At 47.8% G+C, this 21,949-nt stretch overlaps 1 protein-coding gene across 1 annotated transcript in view; it reads right to left on the bottom strand.

The window, feature by feature from the left end:
- The window catches only part of LOC125759288 (uncharacterized), a 220,868-nt gene extending 199,618 nt beyond the window's left edge, over positions 1–21,250 (bottom strand). The window contains exons 1-4 of the mRNA XM_049417700.1: positions 21,128–21,250; positions 16,247–16,546; positions 10,597–10,692; positions 8,827–8,926 (exon numbers count right to left, since the gene is read on the bottom strand). Of these exons, the coding sequence (XP_049273657.1) occupies positions 8,827–8,926; positions 10,597–10,692; positions 16,247–16,546; positions 21,128–21,250 (619 nt within the window). The remainder of the gene's footprint in view (positions 1–8,826; positions 8,927–10,596; positions 10,693–16,246; positions 16,547–21,127) is intronic.
- Between the last annotated feature and the right edge of the window lie 699 nt (positions 21,251–21,949).

The raw sequence follows: 21,949 nt of genomic DNA, 5'->3' as shown, positions 1-21,949 counted from the left end.
CCCACTACTATATATATATATATATATATATATATATATATATATATATATATATATATATATATATATATATATATATATATATATATATATGTATATATATATATATATATATATATATGGATGGATCCTATGAGCGTCCCCTTTATAATCGGGCGGTGACAAGTGTGGCACCAGGCGCGACAAAAAAGAAACCCTTCACTATTCTTTTTCGTAGTGGTGGACTAGTGTCTTTACTTCAATTAGAACTATCTTACTCCACAAAAAAAAACTTAAGTTTTCAGCTCCGTTCTCTGCCCATTATGGCAGAATGTCCTTATTTTTTTCCAATATTTATTTTTGCCCTTTCTCTCCTATTTTCTGCCACCAATACTCTAACCGTCTCTTACTTATTTCAATCGCGGGTGTGTTCAGCTTTCCATTGTCCTCTCTAAAACAAAAGGGATCATGTAGGCCCGTGCCCAAACGTAAAACCGGGTGGATGTCTCCACATTCAATCAGAACATGCTCCGCCGTTTCCTTATCTTCCCCGCAGCACGTGCATTGCTCTTCTTCTTTACTGAATCTCGCTTTATGACTACCCGTTCTAAGGCAACTCGATCTTGCTTCAAACAGCAAAGCGCATCCCCTTGAGTTATTGTAAAATGCCTTCCTCCTTATTTCATTTCTGCCCTTTCGGTATTTACTGAAAGCCAGTTTTTTCTCCATAGCTGCCCTCCCGTAAATCGCCTCCGCCTCTCTGACTTTTCGCTTAACGCTCTTTGTTGACATACTGCTTACACTACCAGCCGTATATTTACTTGTGAGCCGCCTAGTTCTTTTTCTCCACTGTGTGTCCACGCTCTTCCTGCACAAATAACTGAACACCTTCTCTGCCCATCTACTCTGCTTCATATTCCCTAGCCTTTCTTCGAACTTTATTTTGCTCTGAGCCTCCCTCGCCTCAAAACCTGCCCATCCCATATCGCCCTTTAAAGCCTCATTTGTCGCCTTCCCGTGAGCACCCAACGCGAGGCGTCCCACAGTCCTTTGATTTATATCCATTCCCGATAACAACTCTGCCCTCATGCACACCACTGAGTTCCGAAATGTAAGCCCCGGAACCATTACACCTTTCCACAGACCTCGAAGCACCTCGTGCCTATTGTATCCCCACAACGCTCTGTGCTTCATTATTGCAGCCTTCCTCTTTCGTTTTGCTGCCGAGGCTTTTTGCTGTACCTCCATGTACCTGTCACCCTCATTTATCCATACTCCGAGGTACTTGTATTCGCTTACGGTCGGTATTTCTTGGCCCTGTATTGACACTGCCTGATCACAAGGGTCATTGAATACCATCAATCCACATTTTGCTTACACTAAATCCTAGTCCTAGAGCTTCCCCTTCCCTTCCGCGTATATCCGCCAGCTGCTGTATATCCCCTCGGGTGTCAGCAAATAAGACGATATCGTCAGCGTAAAATAATCCTGGAAGCTTCTGCTCAATCATCACGCCGCCCTGTTTGTGTGACAGATTAAAACCAAAGTTGCTACTTTCTAGCGCTTCTTCCACATTCACCATGTACAGCATGAATAACAGCGGGGACAAAGGACATCCCTGTCTCAGCCCCTTGCTAATCTCATCGTTCTCTTTGCTATTCATTCCTCCCCATTCTATGCAAACTGTATTTTCTCGGTATATCTCCCTCAAAAGCTGTATACAGTCGTCGCCTATGCCAATTCCTTTCAATATATCCCACCAAATTTCCTGATTAACGTTGTCGTACGCCCCAGTGATGTCTAGAAAAGCCACGTATAAGGGCCTATTTTCTATTTTAGATATTTCTATACACTGAGTGAGAACAAATAGGTTATCGTCTAACCGCCTGTCGACTCGAAATCCATTCTGGAGCTCTCCCAAAATATCGTTGTGTTCTGACCACTTTTCTATTTTCATTTTTACTGCTTGCATCGCCAACCTGTATAGTACAAATGGAGCGAGCGCCACCAACGCCATCTAGTGAGCACTTCACGAACTGGAGGTGGCTACTACAAACAAACAAACGGAGGGTGGACCGACCCACGGCATAAGGAGCTTCGCCCCTAAAACTTGTGGGATTGTGGGTTGATATCCGTAAGCAGGCAGTTAAATACAGATTACAAAACGATTCCTTGATAGTAGACAGCGTTCGTTACACGTGCGACAATGTTCGCAAAACACTTGTTCAGGCTCCTCGTGCCACCGTTTCTAGGGGCACAGAGTCACTCAGGAGTGAACAGAAGCTAAGCCTTCTGAACCTAAATGCTCGCAGTCTGCTTAACAAGGTTCAGGATTTCAACTGGCTAGTATAGTGTCACCACCCCTCAATTACGCAAAATCGGATTAGGAATTTTGCCGCCAGCTTATTCGGGCATAAGAAATGGTAGAGAATTTAGCAAAAGTGGTGGTGTTGCTGTTTTTATTAGGAAAGGCATCGAATTTTTAGTGCTACCTGAACTTCCGAATACTGAGTCTGTTTGGTGTTGTATAAAACTTTCTGGCTTTGTGACTGTAATTGGTCCTGTTTATCGTCCACCCAGTTCTGAAAATGTATTCTTCCATAGTACAGAATATATAGCCCGTAACCGAAATAATAGTTATAAAATGATAATCACAGGCGATTTCAATACTCCTTGTATTGCTTGGGACTTGCTAACTTCAACAGGTCCTAAAAAGGCAATACGCGACTTCCTGATTAACATGGCTGTTTTAGATGTGAAGCATCTTATAGCGGAGTTCAATCCGGTGGTGTTGGTGGTGGTGGTGGTGGTGTGCGGCGTGACCACCCTTACTGCGCATGCGCGAACCCTCTCCACTTCCCCTCTCCCCTCCCTCTTTCCCCTCCCGCTCTCCACTTCCCCTCTCCTCTCCCACTCTCCACTTCCCCTCTCCCATTTCCTCCCTCACCACTCCCCCTCTGAAACGCGGGCTCTACATGCCGAAACACTGCTTCGCATCGCCTCATGGTCCCCTTTAGCGGGAGATGGTGTGATTTTTTTTACTTAACGCAAGTCGTTGAATGTCCAACCAGACATAACTCTGTTCTGGACCTTGTGTTTATTAGCGAAGAACTGCTGCAACCTGGCTTTAAGTGTGACATAATAGATGGTTTATCTGATCGCAAGGGTGTGTTGTTGCAGCTGAACGTGACTCATGAACCCTGTAACCCGACATTCAGCACCGTTGCTGATTTCACGCAGGCTAATCACCGTGCGATTCTAGAACTGTTAGAAACCTCTTTCGGTAGTTTCGTGGCAAGCAGTGAATCATGCAGCGTTGATGCATTGTTAGAGCAGTTTTATAATTTGGTGCGCACCTGTGTGACACAGTTCGTCCCTCAAAAATGTGTAAAACATAACCCGAAGCATCCTTGTTACACACGTGACATAAGCCATCTCAAACGGCGCATTAAGCGCATGCGCAAGCGACACCGCCTCGATCCATTCCTTTTTTTGCTAAAGTCTGAGCTAAGGGCAAAAATGACAGAAGCGAAAAATTTATTACAACACGACGTTAACAACGTTCATGAATAACCCATCAAAATTTTGGAAATCATTACTTCCCTTTTCTCATGACTCTACAGCATTCATTACCAACGATCAAACTTGCACTGATCCTGCCGCCGTTTCCTAAGGCTTCGACAGATACTTCCACTCTGTCTGCAGCCAAGATGATGGCTCTCGTCCTTCTTTTTACGTAGCTCGGAACACGCGTTGCCGAGTCTCGAGGTAACTCACGCTGGGCTTTATAACCTGTTGCTGAAAATTGACACGACTAAAATTGCGGGACCTGATGCCATACCCAACATGTTTTTGAAGAGATACTCAGAATGAAATGCCCAATATCTTATAGTGATATTCAATAAATCTCTGGCCACTTCAACTGTTCCCAAAGCTTGGAATATTGCCAGCGTCGTTCCAGTATTTCAATCTGGCTATAAATCTGGTTAGCAGCTTATAGTAAATTATATACCAACATCTCTTATTTCGACTTGCTGTAAGCTTCTTGAACACAATATTCACAAGGATATTGTACAGTATTTAACTTTCCACAATCTTATCTCACAAAGCCAGCACGGCTTTCACTCTGGTTTCTCCGTGGTCACGCAACACACGACATAGCTTCTGCACTCAATAGCCACGATCAACTAGACGCCATTTTCATTGATTATTCGAAAGCTTTTGACATGGTCGGCCACGAAAAGCTTCTGTGTAAGCTGCGAGCAATAATAAAAGGGTCTAAATTCATAGACTGGAACACTGATTATTTTCACTTAAGATCTCAGTTCGTTACTTTTAATCGCACGCATTTTTCATCGGTAACAGTCACATCTGGATTGTCTCAGGGTTCAGTGCTCGGACCTCTGTTACTTGTCATTTTCATTATTGATGTAGTAAGTGTTATTAGTAACACCAACGTTAAGTTGCGCATATATGCAGATGACAGTGTGCTCTACCGCACTGTTACTTATGCCAGTGATCAACAAGAATCAATCAATCAATCAATCCATACCGAAAAAAGCTATCACATTCATCTTCAATCATGATCGCAGCTTCTCACCGTCATCACATGATAACATCTTATCGTTGCAGATTTTGGAGCATAGGGGCAAATGCGAACGCGTAATTTTGCTGCACAAGATCGTCCCAACCACACGCCATCCGGTATTCAGGCGCCCTTCTCCTTTGTACCCGCTAATACACGTGTTACTAGGCACACACACAGACTAAACATTATTCCTTTCAGGACACACATTGACTGTTTTAAATTTTCGTTTTTTCCATTCACTGTTGAAATCTGGAACAACTTGGATGGTTCGCTTCGCGCATTGACTCATGGCGAGTTCGTTGTGAAACTAAGTATACCCATCTAGTTTTAATCTGTTTTGCATTGTCTTAGCGGTTTCTGTGTTCCCATCAACATCTGTACTCACACCTGATGAAAGATTTTGTTGTACAGCTATGCAACCATATCATATCTTCATCTGTTTGTATAATTTAGCGTTTCTTTCTTTTGTTGCTTGTATTAAAATATGTACCCACTCCTGCTTTGTCTCGAAATTCAGACAGCAGTATTTATAAATAACTAATAAATAAGTAAAGTTTCGATGGTACGCAAGGAGCCCAAAATTCCTCGATGGTTTATGCGCCTCTGCAACGTTCACGCACGCGATTGGCCAGAGGAGGGCTCGGGGCACGCAATCCGAGCTGTGGCGAAAAACCCAACGAGAGAGAACGGGCATTGCCTGTCGGGCACCGTTCGAAGAATGTTGAAGAAGCCAGCGTCTAACGGGTGAAGAGAGCGGCGCGTGCCGGGCCTGGAGATGCAGCACCAAGAGTTTCAAGTTTAAAGTGTCTATGGCGTAGACGTCTATCTTGGCACCAACCGGGTGAGGCTGACACGGAGTCGCAGCATTCTCTTCACGGCGGCTTGCGGAGCACCTGCAACGCTCAACCTGGGCGGCAGAACGGCTCGGACCCACAGGAAGTCCCCGGTGCGCCACACCGTCACTTGAGCCTCTGACTCACTTGCAACAGGGGATCGAGGAGGAGGATAAGCCTAGCCCGTCCACTTCCTTGAAGGCCACGACGACGACCGGGAAACAGGCAACAAGTGATGATCCAGTCGCTTCTGAGCAACAACGACCGCAGGACCTTATCAGCCACAGCAACGGCGAGCACGAAGCGACATGGACAACAGGAATTTGATCTAGAGGCCCCGCCGACCGTACAAATTAAGGACGCTTCATTACGGACGTGACCGAAAGGCCAGTTTGGCCAGACTGTTATGGTCGCTGGAGGCTGAGCCTAGCAATAGCATTTTTTATGTTTGTGTTTGCTGCATTAATTTTTGCATGGATTTTGAGCGCTCGTTTGGTTTGCCGAGTTTAAGATAAAGTGTCTGCTGTGCCACCGCCGCCTCCCGCGCCTCTGAATCTCATCCCTCGCAAGCACTCTCGAGCTACCGACACGGAAGTACGAATAGCGTCCGTTACGTAGAAGTTACTTTATTTCGAGGGCCAACAGCGTACCTCAACGTTCCGCACCCTGCGACATCGACAGCGCTGTGACACGTTCAGCGGACCCCCAAGCTACGCCCCCGGCGCTGAGTGACGATAACGTCGACGATTTTAGCGTTGTTGTGACCGGATCAAGATTTTCCGAAAAACAGGGATAACAACGCACACAGGTGTACAGGTGCAATCAGCATCGGCCGCGTGAACCACGCCGAACGCACTTTCCCATGCATTCCTTCCAGCTGGCGATGCAACGTGGCCGTTACCTGGCTGGTTTTCCCTGCCTTAAGATCTCCTTGGAAGTCGGCGCGCCTCGGACGAAAAAAATGCCAGGCCTGCGCTGAAATCACAGCTCAGTCAGAGCGAAAGCGGGAACAGCGGCGTTTCTAGAGCCCGTTGTAAGCTCTCTTGGGGCTACGAATACAAGTACACTAGTACCCACTACGCCATAAATCACAATTTTTGTGAAGTTGGGAAGCACCTACTAAGCCATTATTCGTCATTCTGCGGGGTAGCGAGGCGCCAGCTACACGTCTGTAAGGCATTATGTGCACTTTGTTGAAGCGACTACTGATGACGATGAAGAATTATGGCTCAGCCCTTTGTAGTGGGTTGGAATCTTTAAGCGGCCCACCAGTTATGCAATTTGCATTGGGTGACGCCCGGTCGCTATTTCCCTCTACCGTCATGCTGTATAACATGCGTTGACGTGGGAGAGAGAGGGGGGGGGGCGAAGAACTTTACTGAGATCCCCAGGAAATGGATCATGCGCTTATGGGCTTCCTTGGCAACCAATACAAGTGTACTTGCGAGGAACCCACTACGCTATAAATCGTAATTTTTGAGAAGTAGGGAAGTAGGCACTATGCCATTTTTCGTCATTCTACGGAAAGTCGTGGTACCTGCTAAACGCAAGTAAGGCATTATACGCACTTTGTTGATGCTGTGCCTGATGACGATAAACAATTATGGCGGAGCCCTTTGTAATGGATTGGAAGCATTCAACGACCTACTCGTTGCGCAGTTCGCATTGTGTGACGCCTGGTTACAGAATTCGCGTTGTGCGACGCTTGGTGCTTATATACTCTTCTACCACGCTATATTGCATATGCTAATGTGGTTCCTTCGCGACATCAAGCCTTTACAGTACCTTTTTGCAAAGCAGTTTCAAGCACCGGCATGGCTGAGATGTTGAATACTGGGCTCCCACGCTGAGGGCCCAGGTTCGAACATTATTCCATCCTGGAATTTTTTATTTCGTTTTTTTTTCTTATTTCAAGCGATAGTGGTTACGGACACCGGCGGCGGCGGCGCTGACAACTACGACGCTAAAAACGGCCGCTGAAATTATCTCACAACAGCTTTCGCTGTAAAAGGAGGAGAAAGGACCACGATGCCGGCGCGTTATAAGCCGGGTGTCCCACGTGCTGCCGCAGCACCGAAGGGACTGTGCCGTCCCTGAACTACGGACTTCCTTGCCTTCATGCAATCGTCCACCCCCAATAGAGGAGGAGGGGTATCTTCAAGAAACGGAGAGAAGGCTCGGCGGCGTCGTCAGTCGAAATTTGAAGATGTGTCTGTAATCATCTTACTCACTGTACATATTTGCAGAGTTGTCGTTGAAAGCAAAATGGTCCTGGATGTCGGGCCCCAAGTTCTAAGGTATCCTGACCCTTCGTGGTGACTTCGGCACCCGCGTACCCGTTCCCTCAGTCGAAACAATGGTGTTATCATGGTGCCGACTAGCGGCGACGCCTGGCAACGGCTTCACTTCGACTGTCTGTGTTGGTTCGTCTCAAATATTGCGTCTTCGCCGCACCGCTTCCAATGATTTCTCGTGTGCTTGTCAAGGTGGAGTAATTCAGAGCGGGGGTAATTCGATATCTCAACAGCATTACGTGCCAGCATGTCGTGAAACAGCTGTGCCTGACTTGCACACTGGCCTTTCAAGTATCGCAAGAAGGAATCTCTTTGTCGCGTAGTGTTCCCACGGTCATTTAAAGATGCTTCCAGGTAGGACTGCGCATGCAATTTGCGTCTCTCCACGCGTCTCCGCGATGCATTGAACAATGGCCTTGCACAAGCGCAACCTGCTGTTCTTGAGAGTTTGATAGCGACATGGGCGAGACGCGCCAGCACGGACGCCTGGCTGGGAACGAGAACAGTAGAGCGTCGACAGCGTGTGTGTGTTTGTGTGTGCGCGCGCGCGCGCGCGCGTGTGTGTGTGTGTGTGTGTGTGTGTGTGTGTGTGTGTGTGTGTGTGTGTGTGCGCGTGTGTGTGTGTGTGTGTGTGTGTGTGTGTGTGTGTGTGTGTGTGTGTGTGTGTGTGTGTGTGTGTGTGTGTGTGTGTGTGTGTGTGTGGGTTGGGTGGGTGGGTGGGTGTGTGCGCGCTCAGAGAAAGCGAGCCGGCGTAATGGAAGAATCGGCAGACGCGAATGGAATTCTGAGCAGTGCGGACGGAATTCACCTTTCATTAATTATTGAATAAATTGTTCGCGGTTGTTAGCCACCAGACTGCTTATTGTAGGGGCGAACCACCTTATGGTCTCGGCGTGTCGGCGTGCATCGTCGTCGGCTGCCACCGCCTCAGCCCTCACCGTGTGGTTAGAGAGAGCGAACGGCGTGCGTTAACGGCGCGCTTGACTGCGGAAACGCTCTTTCTGCGATGAACGCTTAACTACCAACTCGCAAGGACGGAAAGAAGGAAAATCTTTATTGGGTAAGTGAGTTTGGGCCCTTTACGGACCCTGGATTACCGCACGGCCGCCACATTGCGCCTATGTGGCCAAACCACGCAGGGCACCCCGGCTCACATGGCGAAGCTGTGCTTCCAGCTCCTGCGGCGCAAGAAGGGCCTCCCATTCCTCCCATGTGCTGATGGCGGGCTGCCCCTGCGGGGGAGGATCGGCAGGGTAGCCAAAGAGAATGTGCTCTAAAGAGTGGGCCGACTCTCCACAGAGAGAACACTCCGGAGAAATGGGGCGGAAGTGGCATAGGACTTAGGGATGGGAAGAGTTCGCGTCTGGAGTCGCCTCCACATGATTGGTTGCGAGTGGGAAAGGCGGGGGTGGGGTGGGGGGTAGAGGAGATGGACAAGGCGTGCTTGTTGGGTGAGTGCAGATAACATGTGCGTTCGCTCTCTCGAGAAATGCCGGCTGGGGTCGCCATTTACCGGATAATAAATCCTCGGGCTATGTTCCCGGCGGCCTCATTTCCGCGATTGCCAGAGTGAGCCGGCACCTATACGAGTTCCATAAGCCTATCTGAAGTCACGGTACACTGCCTCAATATTTGCCACGCGGGAGGATGGACGCGACCACGGGCAAAGTTAAGAATGGCTGTTTTTGAATCGCTAAGTATGTGTGTGACGTTGGTTTTGGCGATTGCTAACACTATAGCAGCTTCATCTGCTTCCTCCGGGGTACAGGGGGTGTCCAAAAGGTGCGTGAAGGTGCTGAAGGATGGTAAGCGACAGATACCGAACGGTGTGGACAACACGCGGCATCTACCGAGTGCACATCCTCTAAAGTACCATAGTCCTTATGCAAAGTTACTGCTCGCGCAACGCGGCGGGTTTGGTGGTATTCTAGATGAACGTTCCTAGGGTGAGGTTTGATGATAAGCGCGGCGCGCATGGTACGAGGGAGCGAAACTAATTCTGAAGTATGTGCTGGTATACAGATTCCAAGCGAATCCAGTATATGCCGCCCTGTTTCGGACCCAGCCAGGTGAATGTACTGCGATTGTATCTGTGCATCTATCAGTTCTTGTATTGTGTTGTGCGTTCCGAGCTTTAGGAGCCGATCTGTGCCAGTATTTTTTGGGAGATTAAGCGCTGCTTTGGTAGTCATGCGGATTAGAGCATTAATTTTGTCTTTATCTGTGCAGGATAGGTTCAAGGAAAGAGAGGCATATAGAATGCGACTAAGCACAAAGGCATGTAGCACCTAGAGGTTATCTGCGTCATCTAGACCTGCGCGTCAATTTGACACCCTTCTAAGAAGCTGGATGAGGAGTAAGTAGACTGCCTTAGTGCCTTCAGAGTAATGTTGTTTTTTCCCGTGTCCTGCAAGTACAGACCAAGGATTCGAAGAGTAGGGGTCTGCGGTATGGGAGTGTTATGCAAATAAATTGTGATTGGGGCCGTAGGGACAATGCGCGGTCGGAGTATGAGGAGTGCCGACTTTGTAGGGGAGCATTCAAGGTCGATGCTTGCCGCGTGTGTAGCTATAGCTGTTGCTGCGTCCTGAAGGGTTAATTCGATGTCACTATCTGAGCCGTACGCAGTCCAAACCGTTATATTGTCGGCGTAAAGTGTATGCCCCAAGTGTGGAATGCGGCTGAGAATTTTAGCCAGGGGGATCAGAGTGTTACTAAAAAGGAGTGGGGATAAAACCGCCCCCTGAGGGGTGCCAATGTTACCAAGGGGGAAGGGGGGCGTTCTTACGTCATCTATATGCAGGGAGGCAGTGCGCCCATTTAGGAAGGCCCGGATATAGTTATAGGTTTTAGGTCCCAATTGCAGCTCTTGAATTCCTTGAAGGATCGCACTGTGCGTAACCCTGTCAGACGCTTTGGTGAGGTCTACTGCCAGGATTGCTCTTGTATGGCGTGCCATGCCATTGAGGATGGCGTGTGGAATCTGCAGCAGGGCATCCTGGGCAGAAAGGTGCGATCGAAATCCCACCATGCTATGGGGATATAGTCCCTGTGATTCCATGTGGAGCGTGAGACGGGTGAGAATGACATGCTCAAACGCTTTGCCCAGGCACGAAGTAAGGGAGATGGGACGGAGATTGTGGACAATAATGGGCTCATTCGTTTTAAAGATAAAAATTATCTTTGCGTGCTTCCATTTCACTGGTATCTCCCTCTTTTCCCAGCACTCATTCAAGTAATCGGTAAGAATAGAAATAGAACGGTCATCTAGATTCCTGAGCATGACATTGGTTATTTGGTCCTCTCCAGGGGTCGAGTTCCTCAGCTTAACACACACGAGCTGAGCGTAAAGCTTAAAGAGGGCTGCTCTGACTTCGGCCTCCTGAATCGGGGAGTCGAGGGAAGGTTGCTCGGGACCACTATAGTCGGGATATGATATCGCTTGGCCCACAGCAGTATAAATTGATTTTAGTTGGTCTAACAGTGCCTGTTGATTATGCCGATTTTCATGGGCAAGCCTTTTGAGTGTAAGCCGCGTTTGCTTTTTAGTTTGACGGGGGTCTATCATATGTCGAAGAAGAAGCCTGGCCCTAGATGAGGAGAGATTACCTCGCAGTCCATCGCATATGTGGTGCCAATTAGATTTGCTCAGAGCGGCGCTGCGTTCTTCTATTTATTTTTGAAGCTGGACCAGCTTGAGTCTCAATCTTCTATTGGGGCTTCTCGGTTTTCCAGCGCGTGAGTATAGTAGTTTGTGCTTGGAGTAAGTGCGCTAACCTACTATCTATAGTGATGGTCTCGGGGGTGGCGTCGAAACTTTCCGTGAAAGCCTGGACATCCTGTTTGAGCTCTGTCTGTCATCCGTGTGTGGAGCGTAAACGGGGACTCGAGTGGTTTGGCCTCTCTGTGTTTACAAAAATTATCCCAGCTAGTCTGCCGGACACGGTGTTTTCTGAGTTTTTTGGCAACTCAACCAACTCAACCTCTATAGTAATCATATAGCGATCACTGCCCAGGGTTTCATGTGAGTTTCTCCAGACCAGTGTGGGAAAATTGCGGCCAAAAGTGTAGTCTAGGCTAGTGTCGGCGCTGACACTTGCCGATTCGAGTATGTGTACTGAAGTCGTTGTATACGGATAGGCCCTGCATCTGAAGGGTGTTGTATAATGCCGCCCCTCTCTTGTTTGTCCGTATATATCCCCAGTCTGCATGTGCGCAATTAAAGTCCCCTAAGATAATTAGGGGATCTTTCTTTGCAGCAGTGGAGGCGGCTTTAATGAGAGCAATTAGTTCTGAAACCGGTTGCTTTGGAAAAAAGGTAACAGTTTAGGATAAAGTGCGGATGCGATCTGTGAGTGGACGGTATTAATTCGAGGAATGTATGAGCAACCTGGGAGTTTAGTGAATGACAAGTGTATGGTACAGAATTTTGAACATACGTAGTAACCCTGGGGCACGGAGAAAGAAGTATTTGAGGAGGAGAATCTCTAGGCCGCGGCAGCGCGCGAGGGCGGCGCGATAGCGTCACGGCGGAACGCGGTTTACGCCGAAGCACGACAGATGACGCTTTCGGCCTGTTGCCATCTTTTACATGCTCTTATATGGACGCGACGCATAAAAATCGTGATGGCGCCTCGTACAACGTAAAATTTCCAAGATTTATATCTGTAACATCAATCGGTATATATAACAGGTATTTTGGCTGCAGTTACTAATAGATACTGTCAGAATTAAGGCCGTACAGCGCTTGAAACGAACTGCTAGTAGAGGCCCCTGAGCAGACGACGTCTGCCGCCACATGCACGCGCGCCTCGCTCCTCGCTCGCGTGTTGTGCGCGCGCATGTGTAGGTGGCCTTGGGAGCGAAAGTTCCCTTCGCGATTTTGCTGGTTTTCTTTCTCTTTAGCTCCCTCAGTGGCTTCCGCGCGTTGCGCCGGCGGCGCCGACTCCTCGATGTTTGCGCGCGCTTTTCACGCCACGACAAAGGAGAGTGCTTTGCAGATTTCAACCAGTGCTTCTTCACGATGGGGCGGAAATGTTTCGTGCCGAACTGCAGCAGTGAGTACGCGTCCTGCGAGAAGAAGGTAATTACCTTCAAAGTTCCTAGTGACCGTGAGGTTGGAGGCACGGGCTCGTGCCATACCAAGAAAACACCGACAGCTGACGACTCGTGACCACGTTTGCGAGAAGCACTTCTCGGACAGAGACATAGACAGGCGGCGCTATTATGGCGAGCTTGGTGGCGAAGTTCTCCTCGACAAACCGAAACGGCCAGTGTTGTTACGCGACGCCGTGCCTCCAATACTACGAAAAACTGCGCAAAATAAACAGGGACAAGTGAGACACGCGCACTGCGCTTGTGCGTGTGTCTCATTTGTCCCCGTTTATTTTGCGCAGTTTTTCGTAGTAATGGAGTACCAACTCGCCCCACGCTCAGTCCTTTTAAAGTGCCTTCAATCTTACCGCGCTGTCCTAGCTACTTGTGTCCTCTTCTCAAAAAAAAAAAATAATAAAGACAACGTGAAACTTCGACCACCTGGGTTTTGGAACGTGCACCTCAATGTAATCACAGGGGCCTTTCGCATCTCGCCTCCATCTAAATGCGGCCGCCGCAACAACCTAAATATGAATTGATGGCATATAGGGTAAGTCTTATCATGCGTTGAAATAAATTATACCTAACTCATTGAGTTGCCGTTATCAAAAATTATCGATTTCGCGTTGTGCAAAATATATCACGCTGGTAATTTTCCTTTATGTGACGCCATTTTTCTCCAATAATTTACCGAAAAAACTTGAAGGGCGCTTAAGCTTCGCCTTTAAGAGTAGAACGCGATTCGCCTTTAAGAGTAGAACGCGATAGCGTAATCGGGCGCCGTGGGCATCGCCTTCTCAACTGCTAGCCTCACCAACACCGACGCCGAGACCGGTATTTCTGCGAAACGAGCTCTTTAAGGCTGTCGAGATAAAATTTGGAGCCGGCGAGGACGCAGAAAAACATCCATTCGGGCGTGAAGCGTGAACGGCGAATCGGCGACGAATGGCCTTGAACCGACGAGCTTCGTCGGAGAGCGCGGTGAGAGGGACACGCGCATTTTTCCTTCTCCGATAGCGGACTCTCACGACAGAGGGCGCGTGAGCGCTGCGCCCGATTCCGTGACTTTATTAGGACGCCCGAGCGAGCGCAGTTTCGCTTCCTCAACAATTCTTGCTCCGTGCCCTGGAGTTTGGAGTGATGTCAGAGGGCACCAAAGCGCATCCGGGCAGTGATATGTCTGTACCGGCATCTTGGAGCGCTACTATATCAGGAGGTGTTGAGGAAACAGAGAGTAGCTGCTGCAGGGGGTCTCGTTTGCGGCGAAACCCCCTGCAGTTCCGTTGCATAATCCGTAGTTGGAGACTATTGGCTGTCAGCCGCGCTATATTGGAGGGCGAAGGATGGGAGCTGCAGTGGTAGTGCCAGTTGGGCCGTGGGAAGACACACCAGCAATTATTTGAGGAATTTGTTGCAGAATGGTTGTGATTATCTGACTGATTATCCTCTCTGTTAGCGTGGTGATGGCGGTTTCAATGTATTTTTGAGTCTGAGCCATAATATTGGCTTCTAGCCGTTCGAGAAATGCTTTAAATTTGGAGTCTAATGTCTATATCATGGTGTGTCAGTCTGAGCAGCGTTTCTTTTGGGGAGGAGCTATAGAGGGTTGGCGTGTTGATGGTAGAGGGACTGGATGGGTGGAGGGTTGGCTCGATGATGTTAGAGGGGTTGCAGGGGTTCTGGGTGGAGAGAGTCAATGGCTGCCCTCAGGTGCCTTAAGTGTTCCCGCAGGAGGGCTACCTCTTCTTCCCGCAGTGATGTTTCGGGCTCACTTGCTTCGTTGGTCCAGGCTCGCCGGTGATCTTGATGGGGCGCTAGGGGTGGAAAATCCTTTGTCATGGGCACCGGTGGCTTAGGTTTCGGCAATACCTGTCGTCGAGGATGGGGCGTCCTGGCCTTGCATGAGCCGGTGCCGGTAAGGTGATTTCCACCACAAATGATGCATGTCGGCGTGCAAGGGGCCTCTTACTTGTCGTGTTTTTCACCGCATCGCGGGCAGAGTCCACTTTTTGGGAGCGGGCACACGTCGTACCTGTCACCAGGCTTCCGGCAGTTCGTACATGCGTCAGGGCTGCCCTTGTACTTGGTGAAACGGTGTACCACACACATATACTTGGTGGCGTGGGGTACGGGCCCGGAGGCAAAGGTTATCAAAATTGAGGCTGATTTTTCCATGCGTCTGGTGGCTATGATATTGGCGTCCGGGTTTCGATAGCGCAAGTCGTTCAGAATCTGCTGTGGTGTCTCATTCCAGTACGCTCTTGAAATCACACCCATGACAGCCGCAGGAGGGGCTGCGATGTACGCAGCTACAGGGTATTGCTTCCCATCTAAAGCGATTTGCTGTACTTTTACTAAAGCCAGAGCTGTTGCTTCTTCTGCAGTCGCCACTGTGAAGGCGTTGTTGGTGGGATGAACTTTGATATGCAGTTCACCCAGCATTGAGCCGCCGACAGTGGTATGCAGTGCTTGTAGTAAACTTGCTGCCGGGTGTTCTTCCAGGAAGAACCCGCCTCGCGGGCGAAAGACAACCCGGATCGTTCCCGCCGGCAGCGTGGCGAGTTGTTTGCCTTTTAGGGGCGAAGCTCCTTAAAGCGGCACCCGTTCGTCCCTCGTAGTCGTAGTAGTGCGTAACCAGTCGTAACGCTAGTACCAGATCTTGACCTCCAAGGTGGTGCCGGTGGGAGATTTTTCCTGTGCGTTGTTTAACAATAAAAAATTCGCAGCGTGCGCGTTAACTAAAAGCCGAATTCTTCGTCTCTCATTCCCCATTAGCAGCCATTGGCATGTTCCAGTAGGAAACGTTAGTAGAAGTAGAAGTGTAAGTGTTAGCTAAAAGCCGACTTCTTCTGTCTCTCATTCCCATTAGCAGCCATTGTTTACCTCCAAGGTAGTGCCTGGTGAGATTTCTCCTGTGCGTGATTAAACAATAAAAATTTTGTTCAAAACGCCGTTGATTGATGAAATAAACTAACGAAAGACGCCAGATGTTTTCTGAAAGCAAAACGAAAGAACGCCAGATGTTTCTAAAGCAAAACGAAAAGATGCCAGCTGCTTAACGAAATACGCCAGATGTTTTCTAAAGCAATGGTTTTCTAAACAATGAAAATTCACAGCGTACATGTAAAATTAAAGTGAGCTGCAAGTCGTCATAACTCATCGAACCTTTAGTATAAACGCGCCCGATCTCACGTCGGTGATGATGTACTGGGCAGAATTCACGGAAGACTCACAGTTTACCGATGAAGCTCCGCAGCTTCGCCCACTCATCATCATTCACTCCGTGGATATGCTGTGATTTTGTACGACAGCGCGCGTTGCGCGTAGCACCTGTGGCTCCTCCTTGAACGCGGTTCGAAATGACGCGGAGGCAGCGTTCGGCGGTGCACTGGCGTTGCTGGCGTTTGGCTGTGCTGAAACCGAGGCCGTCGAGAGGGGTTTTGGTGCCGAATTCGAACCTGGAGCTCGATTTCGATAGGCACGAAGCACAGCTTGCCAGTCACCTGAGTGACAGTCCTGCTGGTTGGTCGTCTCTCGTCCACTGTCTCCTCCATGGTTGTTGGAGTGTAAGGAACGCGGCGCGCCTGCGAGGTTCGCCTCAACGAGGCGAGGCTTGGTGCGGCAGCGTGGATGTCAGAGGCGATTTCGCTGGATAACTCTCGGAGATCACGGGGCACATCCAAAAGATGGTGGCGGGCAGTGTCCGTGTACCTTCTCGGATCTGTTGAGCTTATTGGTGGACCCTTGGAAGGATTTAGCTGGGCACAGGAACCAGAAATTGACGGAGACGATGCGATACGCGCCCGTTCACTCTGGACCTCTAGCGGCCTCCCCCCAGCTCGCAAGGAACAAGAACGCGCCCTCACCCGCGAGCGACAATACCGATGCAGGCAGCGTCTGCTGGCGGGTTTCTTGAGTGAAAAAACCGACTGCTCTCGCTGCACAACCGTTCACCGGCCACCCCTACATATAGGAACTGGATCTTGACCTGCAATGTAGTGCTGTTGTGAGATTTGTCTTGAGCGTAGTTGAACGATAAAAATTCGCAGCGTGCATGTTAACTAAAAGCGCACTGCGTTTATAGCAGCTTCAAGGTAGGACTGGGCATGCAATTTATGTCTCTCCACGCATCTCCGCGATGCATAGAACGTTGGCCTTACACACCCAGAGACTGTGCTTTTCTTGGGAGTTTGGTAGCGAAAACCAAACAGCATGGTTTAGCAGAGCGATGAATTGGGCTAGTTGGTGGTCGTTCATGGTTTCTTCGTTGCGCTGCAGGTGATGAGACAAGGACAATAGGATAATACAGGGACACAGGACAAGTGGTGCGCAAACTTACAACTGGTTGATTCACATCTTTCGAAGTGTCAGATATAGGTTAACAATGAGATAGGATGGAAGGAGTGAAGGATGGGAAATAGCGAAAAAGGGTGAAAAGTAAACAAAGATAATGCACGCATATGACCTATGCCATTTTGAGCACAGACAAATTTCCCGCATATCAGCGTACGTCACCTGTCCTGTGTCCCTGTATCGTCCTATCGTTTTCGTCTCGTCATCTGCAGCGCAACGAAGAAACCATAAACAGCATGGCTCAAGCGTGCGTCTCCAGGTGCCTCCTCGTCGCTGTTCGGACTGGCGTCGACAGAATCGCTGCTTTGCAGAGGATCGAAGCGAAAATGATTCGCGCCGTCGCGAATCGCAGCGATTCCCAGTTCCTCAGTGTTTTTTTTTCATCACTTGTAGAGACTGATGATGGCGACGACGACGATGGTGGTGACGAAGACATGGCTACACACCTGGCGACAACTTTCTTTGGCAACACAGTCAAAACTACACAGGCGGAGCTTCTGGGCATATCTTACTACGCCAAGTAGTTCGTCCGCGAGCGTTTTCGGTTTTGGTTTCGCAAGCACATCTAACATGCGCGTTTTCGTACGAATATTTATGCGCAACACGGATTTAGGAAACACAGGTTTAACGGAGACAGCCCTTCTGTCAATCAAGGAAACGATAATAAGGAACATAGAAAGGAAAGCGTATGCGCTGGCGTTACTTCTACATTTTAGTAAGGCATGACTGCCTAAGTCATAACATTTTGTTAGACAAACTAGAATGTTATGGAGTACGTGGCAGCTGCTTATCACTGTTTAAGTCTTACTTATGTGACAGATACCAGTGTGTTTACGTGAACGGTCACATGTCGTCTTTTCTAATAAACAAATTTGGCGTGCCTCAAGGAAGTGTTTTAGGACCGCTTTTATTTAATAGCTACATTAATGACATTGTGAATATTGATACTAATGCTGAATTTATCATATACGCTGATGACGGCACTGTCATATTATCTGGGAACGACGTGCGCAACTTGACAACGGATCGTAATGAACTACTAAGAAAGTTATCTACCTCGTCTCAGCTTAATCAACTTAGAATCAACGCGAAGAAAACTAAGGTAATTATTTTTCGCTCCAAGAATAAATTGCTTCAGTTGAATAACTACTATTGCTTTTGAAGGTCAAAAAATCGAAATAGTCGACAGCCGCAGAATCCTTGGCATGCACTTTTCTTCACAGCTCACTTGGGACATGCGTGTAAATTACCTATATGAAAAGCTCTCCTCTGTGACAGGTGTCTTATCAGGATGTCATAGTTTGTTGCCTACAAAGGCCAAAATAGAGATGTATAACGGTTTATTTCATGCCCACTTAAATTATTGCGCCTTAGTGTGGAGCGCAACCACTCTAACTAACATACGTAGAGTTCTGATGCTACAGAAGATTATTCGCTCTATTGGCAATATAAACTATTATTCTAGCACCGGAGAAGCGTTTCCTAAGTACAACGTTATTAGAATCGACAACCTTTATACTTTCCGTTTATTACATACTGCGCGATATGCTTCTGAATCCCTGAAGAACTACATAAAACAGGTGGCATCTTTAGAACGTCGTAGAATTAATGCGAACACAGGGAACCCCGAGACATGGTCAGTTCCATAATTCAGGACAAACTGCAAACATCAATGGTTGGTATATAACCTACCATCTACTTTAAATAAATATGAAGATATTCACGTGCTCAGTAAAAAAAGGCTTGCGCATATATTTCGTTCACTTGCAAAGTCACATACTGTGACATTCTGCGTAATTGCATTTTGTGTAAACTTTTACACGTGTTGCTGTTGTCACGGGGTTGTATCTCGCGCCTGGCTTTGTTGTTTGTTGTTGCTTTTGGTGCAGATCATCGGAAGCCTTGCGCACATGCGCACATTGTCTAGCTGCGGTTATGTTTCAATAAATGTTCACAATTGTTAGCACCTGGGGAAAAACAGCGCAATAAAGGACGAGGACGCAGGAACACAGTAGACTGGACGCGCGCTGAACTTACAAGTGACAGCTTTATTGTACCTACCACTCGTTTTTACAAAGCATCAAACCGAGCACGCCATTCCAATCAAATCGCCAATCAAAAGCCTCAGGTATGCAAACTACGTATTCACTGAAAGCTAACACGCATACATGAACTACACCATGCGCACGCATCTTCCACTCTCATATAAAAAGACCAAAAGTGACAAACTGATAAAAGCAGTTCCTAACAAGATGAACAAGCAACAGAAAAAAACGCCAAAAAACCAACAAACAATCAACAATCCATTTTCGAGGCGCAGGCTCACCTACCGCGATAACAGTGATTAGGAGTGAGTCGATGGAATGTTAGAGGATGACCAACAAAAAATACGGTAATAGAAATGATTTAAATGAAACCTTTGAGATATTGAATGTCAGCGTCAGTGAGTAAAATAGATGGCTTGCTGATGCAACTGTCTCCTGCTTCCCTAATAAAAAACGCTTCCACGACTTCACGTTCTGTCTTGCCGTTTGCCTTCTTTAAAAACTGCGTGTTCTCAAAAGTGGGCGCACATCCGCACTTTTTGCAATGTTCTGCCAGAAAGCTACCCGTTTTGTTATGCACATTCAGATTGTATTCCTTCGCTCTGTCATTGAAACACCTTCCGGTCTGACCTATATACTGGCGTCCACAAGTATCGGGTATCTTGTAAACACGTTGCAAACCCATCGTGTGTAGTGCGTTCTGTTGTGCTTCGTAGTGCATTGCCATCGTGAATCTTTATTTGTCATCGCACATAATTTAGACAGCTTGCAGGGTGCAGAAAACACCACTTCAACGTTGTGTTTCGATGCTATTCATATATTGTGGGACACCCGGTGAATATATGGAATCACATGGACGTTTTTTGTTTTCTTCTCTGCTGCAGTGCTGCGTTCTGGTCGTTTAATTTTTTGCAGCAGCGCTTCACAAACACTTGAAATCACCATCGAGGTACAGCCAGCTTCCTTGAGCCGGGCAATTTGATTGTGAAAGCTGGCTGATATAACATGAACACACGACATAGTTAAGGCTGAGTTAAGATAATTCTTTATGATAATTCTTAACAAGCTTGGAGTGAGCACTATCAAAAGGAAGCAGCGCCTTCTTTGACCTTGGAAGGTACTCGCAGCATGTATGGTCATGCAAGAAACGCAGCCTAATATCCAAAAACTGAAGTTCATCATTCTCTGGGAGTTCAAAGGTATATTTTACTCCCTCGCTTTCATCCTCAAAAACACTAACTACGTTAGCAATAATTCAGCCGAAGTTCTCGCCTGCAGCTCCTTTCAAGACAATCAAAAAATCATCTACATAACTACATATTTTCACGAATTTCCATCTTGCAACATCGATCTAATGCGCGCGCTAAGCACAGACAAAAAGATGTCGCACAGGATGGGTGCCACCGAGGATCCGATACATATACCATTCCTTTGCACATAGAACTTGTCTTCCATCTGTACAACCTTAGAATCCAAATAAAACTTTAACAATTCCAGGATCATATGAAAAATCTAATTCTCCAAAATTGTCAGTCTTGCCTCGAACCGCTCTGAAGAACTCTTGATGAGGGATTGAATAATAAAGGTCTTCTATATCTATAGAAAAACCACTGTACGAACCCTGGCTCAAGCGTTCTAAAGACGCACCAACTTCAAAAGAGCTACGCACTACGAACGGGTCATTGCTCACCAGGCCTTGAAGGTTCTTCTGCAGGTAGACATGGCGCTGCCACGTTCCACTCTCAGACACAATGGCTCGAAGGGGGGTTCCAGGTTTGTGAGTCTTCACCGTAAAGAATACTTCAAGGAAGCCTTTTTCCTGTTTCTTTGCTTGTAGTCCGAGGTTGTCTAAATTAGTTCATCCAGGAATTGAAGAGCACGGCGTTCGTGCTTCTTCGGATCAAATGCAACCGGCTTGAAATTCTTCTCCATCGTGCGCACAGCTTTTTCCTTGAACAGTGTTTTCGGCAACGCTGCGAAACCACCTTCCTTGTCAGCTTGAAGCGGAACGATGCCGCGATCCTTGAGCGTGCAGGACACCTTTTCAAGAGGCGCCTTCTTCATGGTGTTGACGGCAGAGCATCGTTTCGAACATTCTACATTGTCCACAATGGCGCTCTCTCTCCTTTGTTCACCACACCGGTCAGCAACCTGACAGCCCATGGCCAGCATACTCTGGCGTCTGACAGAAGCTGGAGCACAGAACATTGGCCCTTTGTTCAACACTTTCATGACAACGTCTGGAACGTCGACGTTTCCAAGTACAGCAACGTTGCTGCTGTGGATACTTGTCTTCTTTTTCCGAACTCGAAGAGATGAAAGGGCTCGATGCGCAAGCAACTCAATTGAAGCGGCACCTTGTCGCTTCAATCCTTCCAGGCGTTTTGCCTGTTAGCAGCGCTTCGTCCTGTGTGCTCGTTCTTTTGTCCCGTCCATTGCGCTTAATTTTCACCAAGTATGCTCAATCACCAACTGGCCCTCACCTCGAATCTGCTAAAATAAATAAATACATAAATAAAAACAAGACGTACTGTGAATTATGTTCATGAAGCTAATAATACGTGTCATAAAGTTTTAACATTTTGATAGCGTTGCATAACTGCAGATCAACGATGTGGGCATCGAATGTGAGTCAGTCATTCTTCTGACGGCCACTTTTTTGGGTAGACAAGTGACTGCGCAGGAGGGTGATCACTTTCACTCATTGTCACGACAGAAAAACAAAGAGGGAAGGAAAGCTATTCACTGCGCAATACTTTCCAC

The sequence above is a fragment of the Rhipicephalus sanguineus genome, chromosome 7, assembly GCF_013339695.2.
Source record: "Rhipicephalus sanguineus isolate Rsan-2018 chromosome 7, BIME_Rsan_1.4, whole genome shotgun sequence".
In the NCBI taxonomy this organism is placed as follows: Eukaryota; Metazoa; Arthropoda; class Arachnida; order Ixodida; family Ixodidae; genus Rhipicephalus; species Rhipicephalus sanguineus.
Note: the sequence above shows the minus strand (reverse complement) of the source record. Positions and strands in the feature narration are given on the sequence as shown.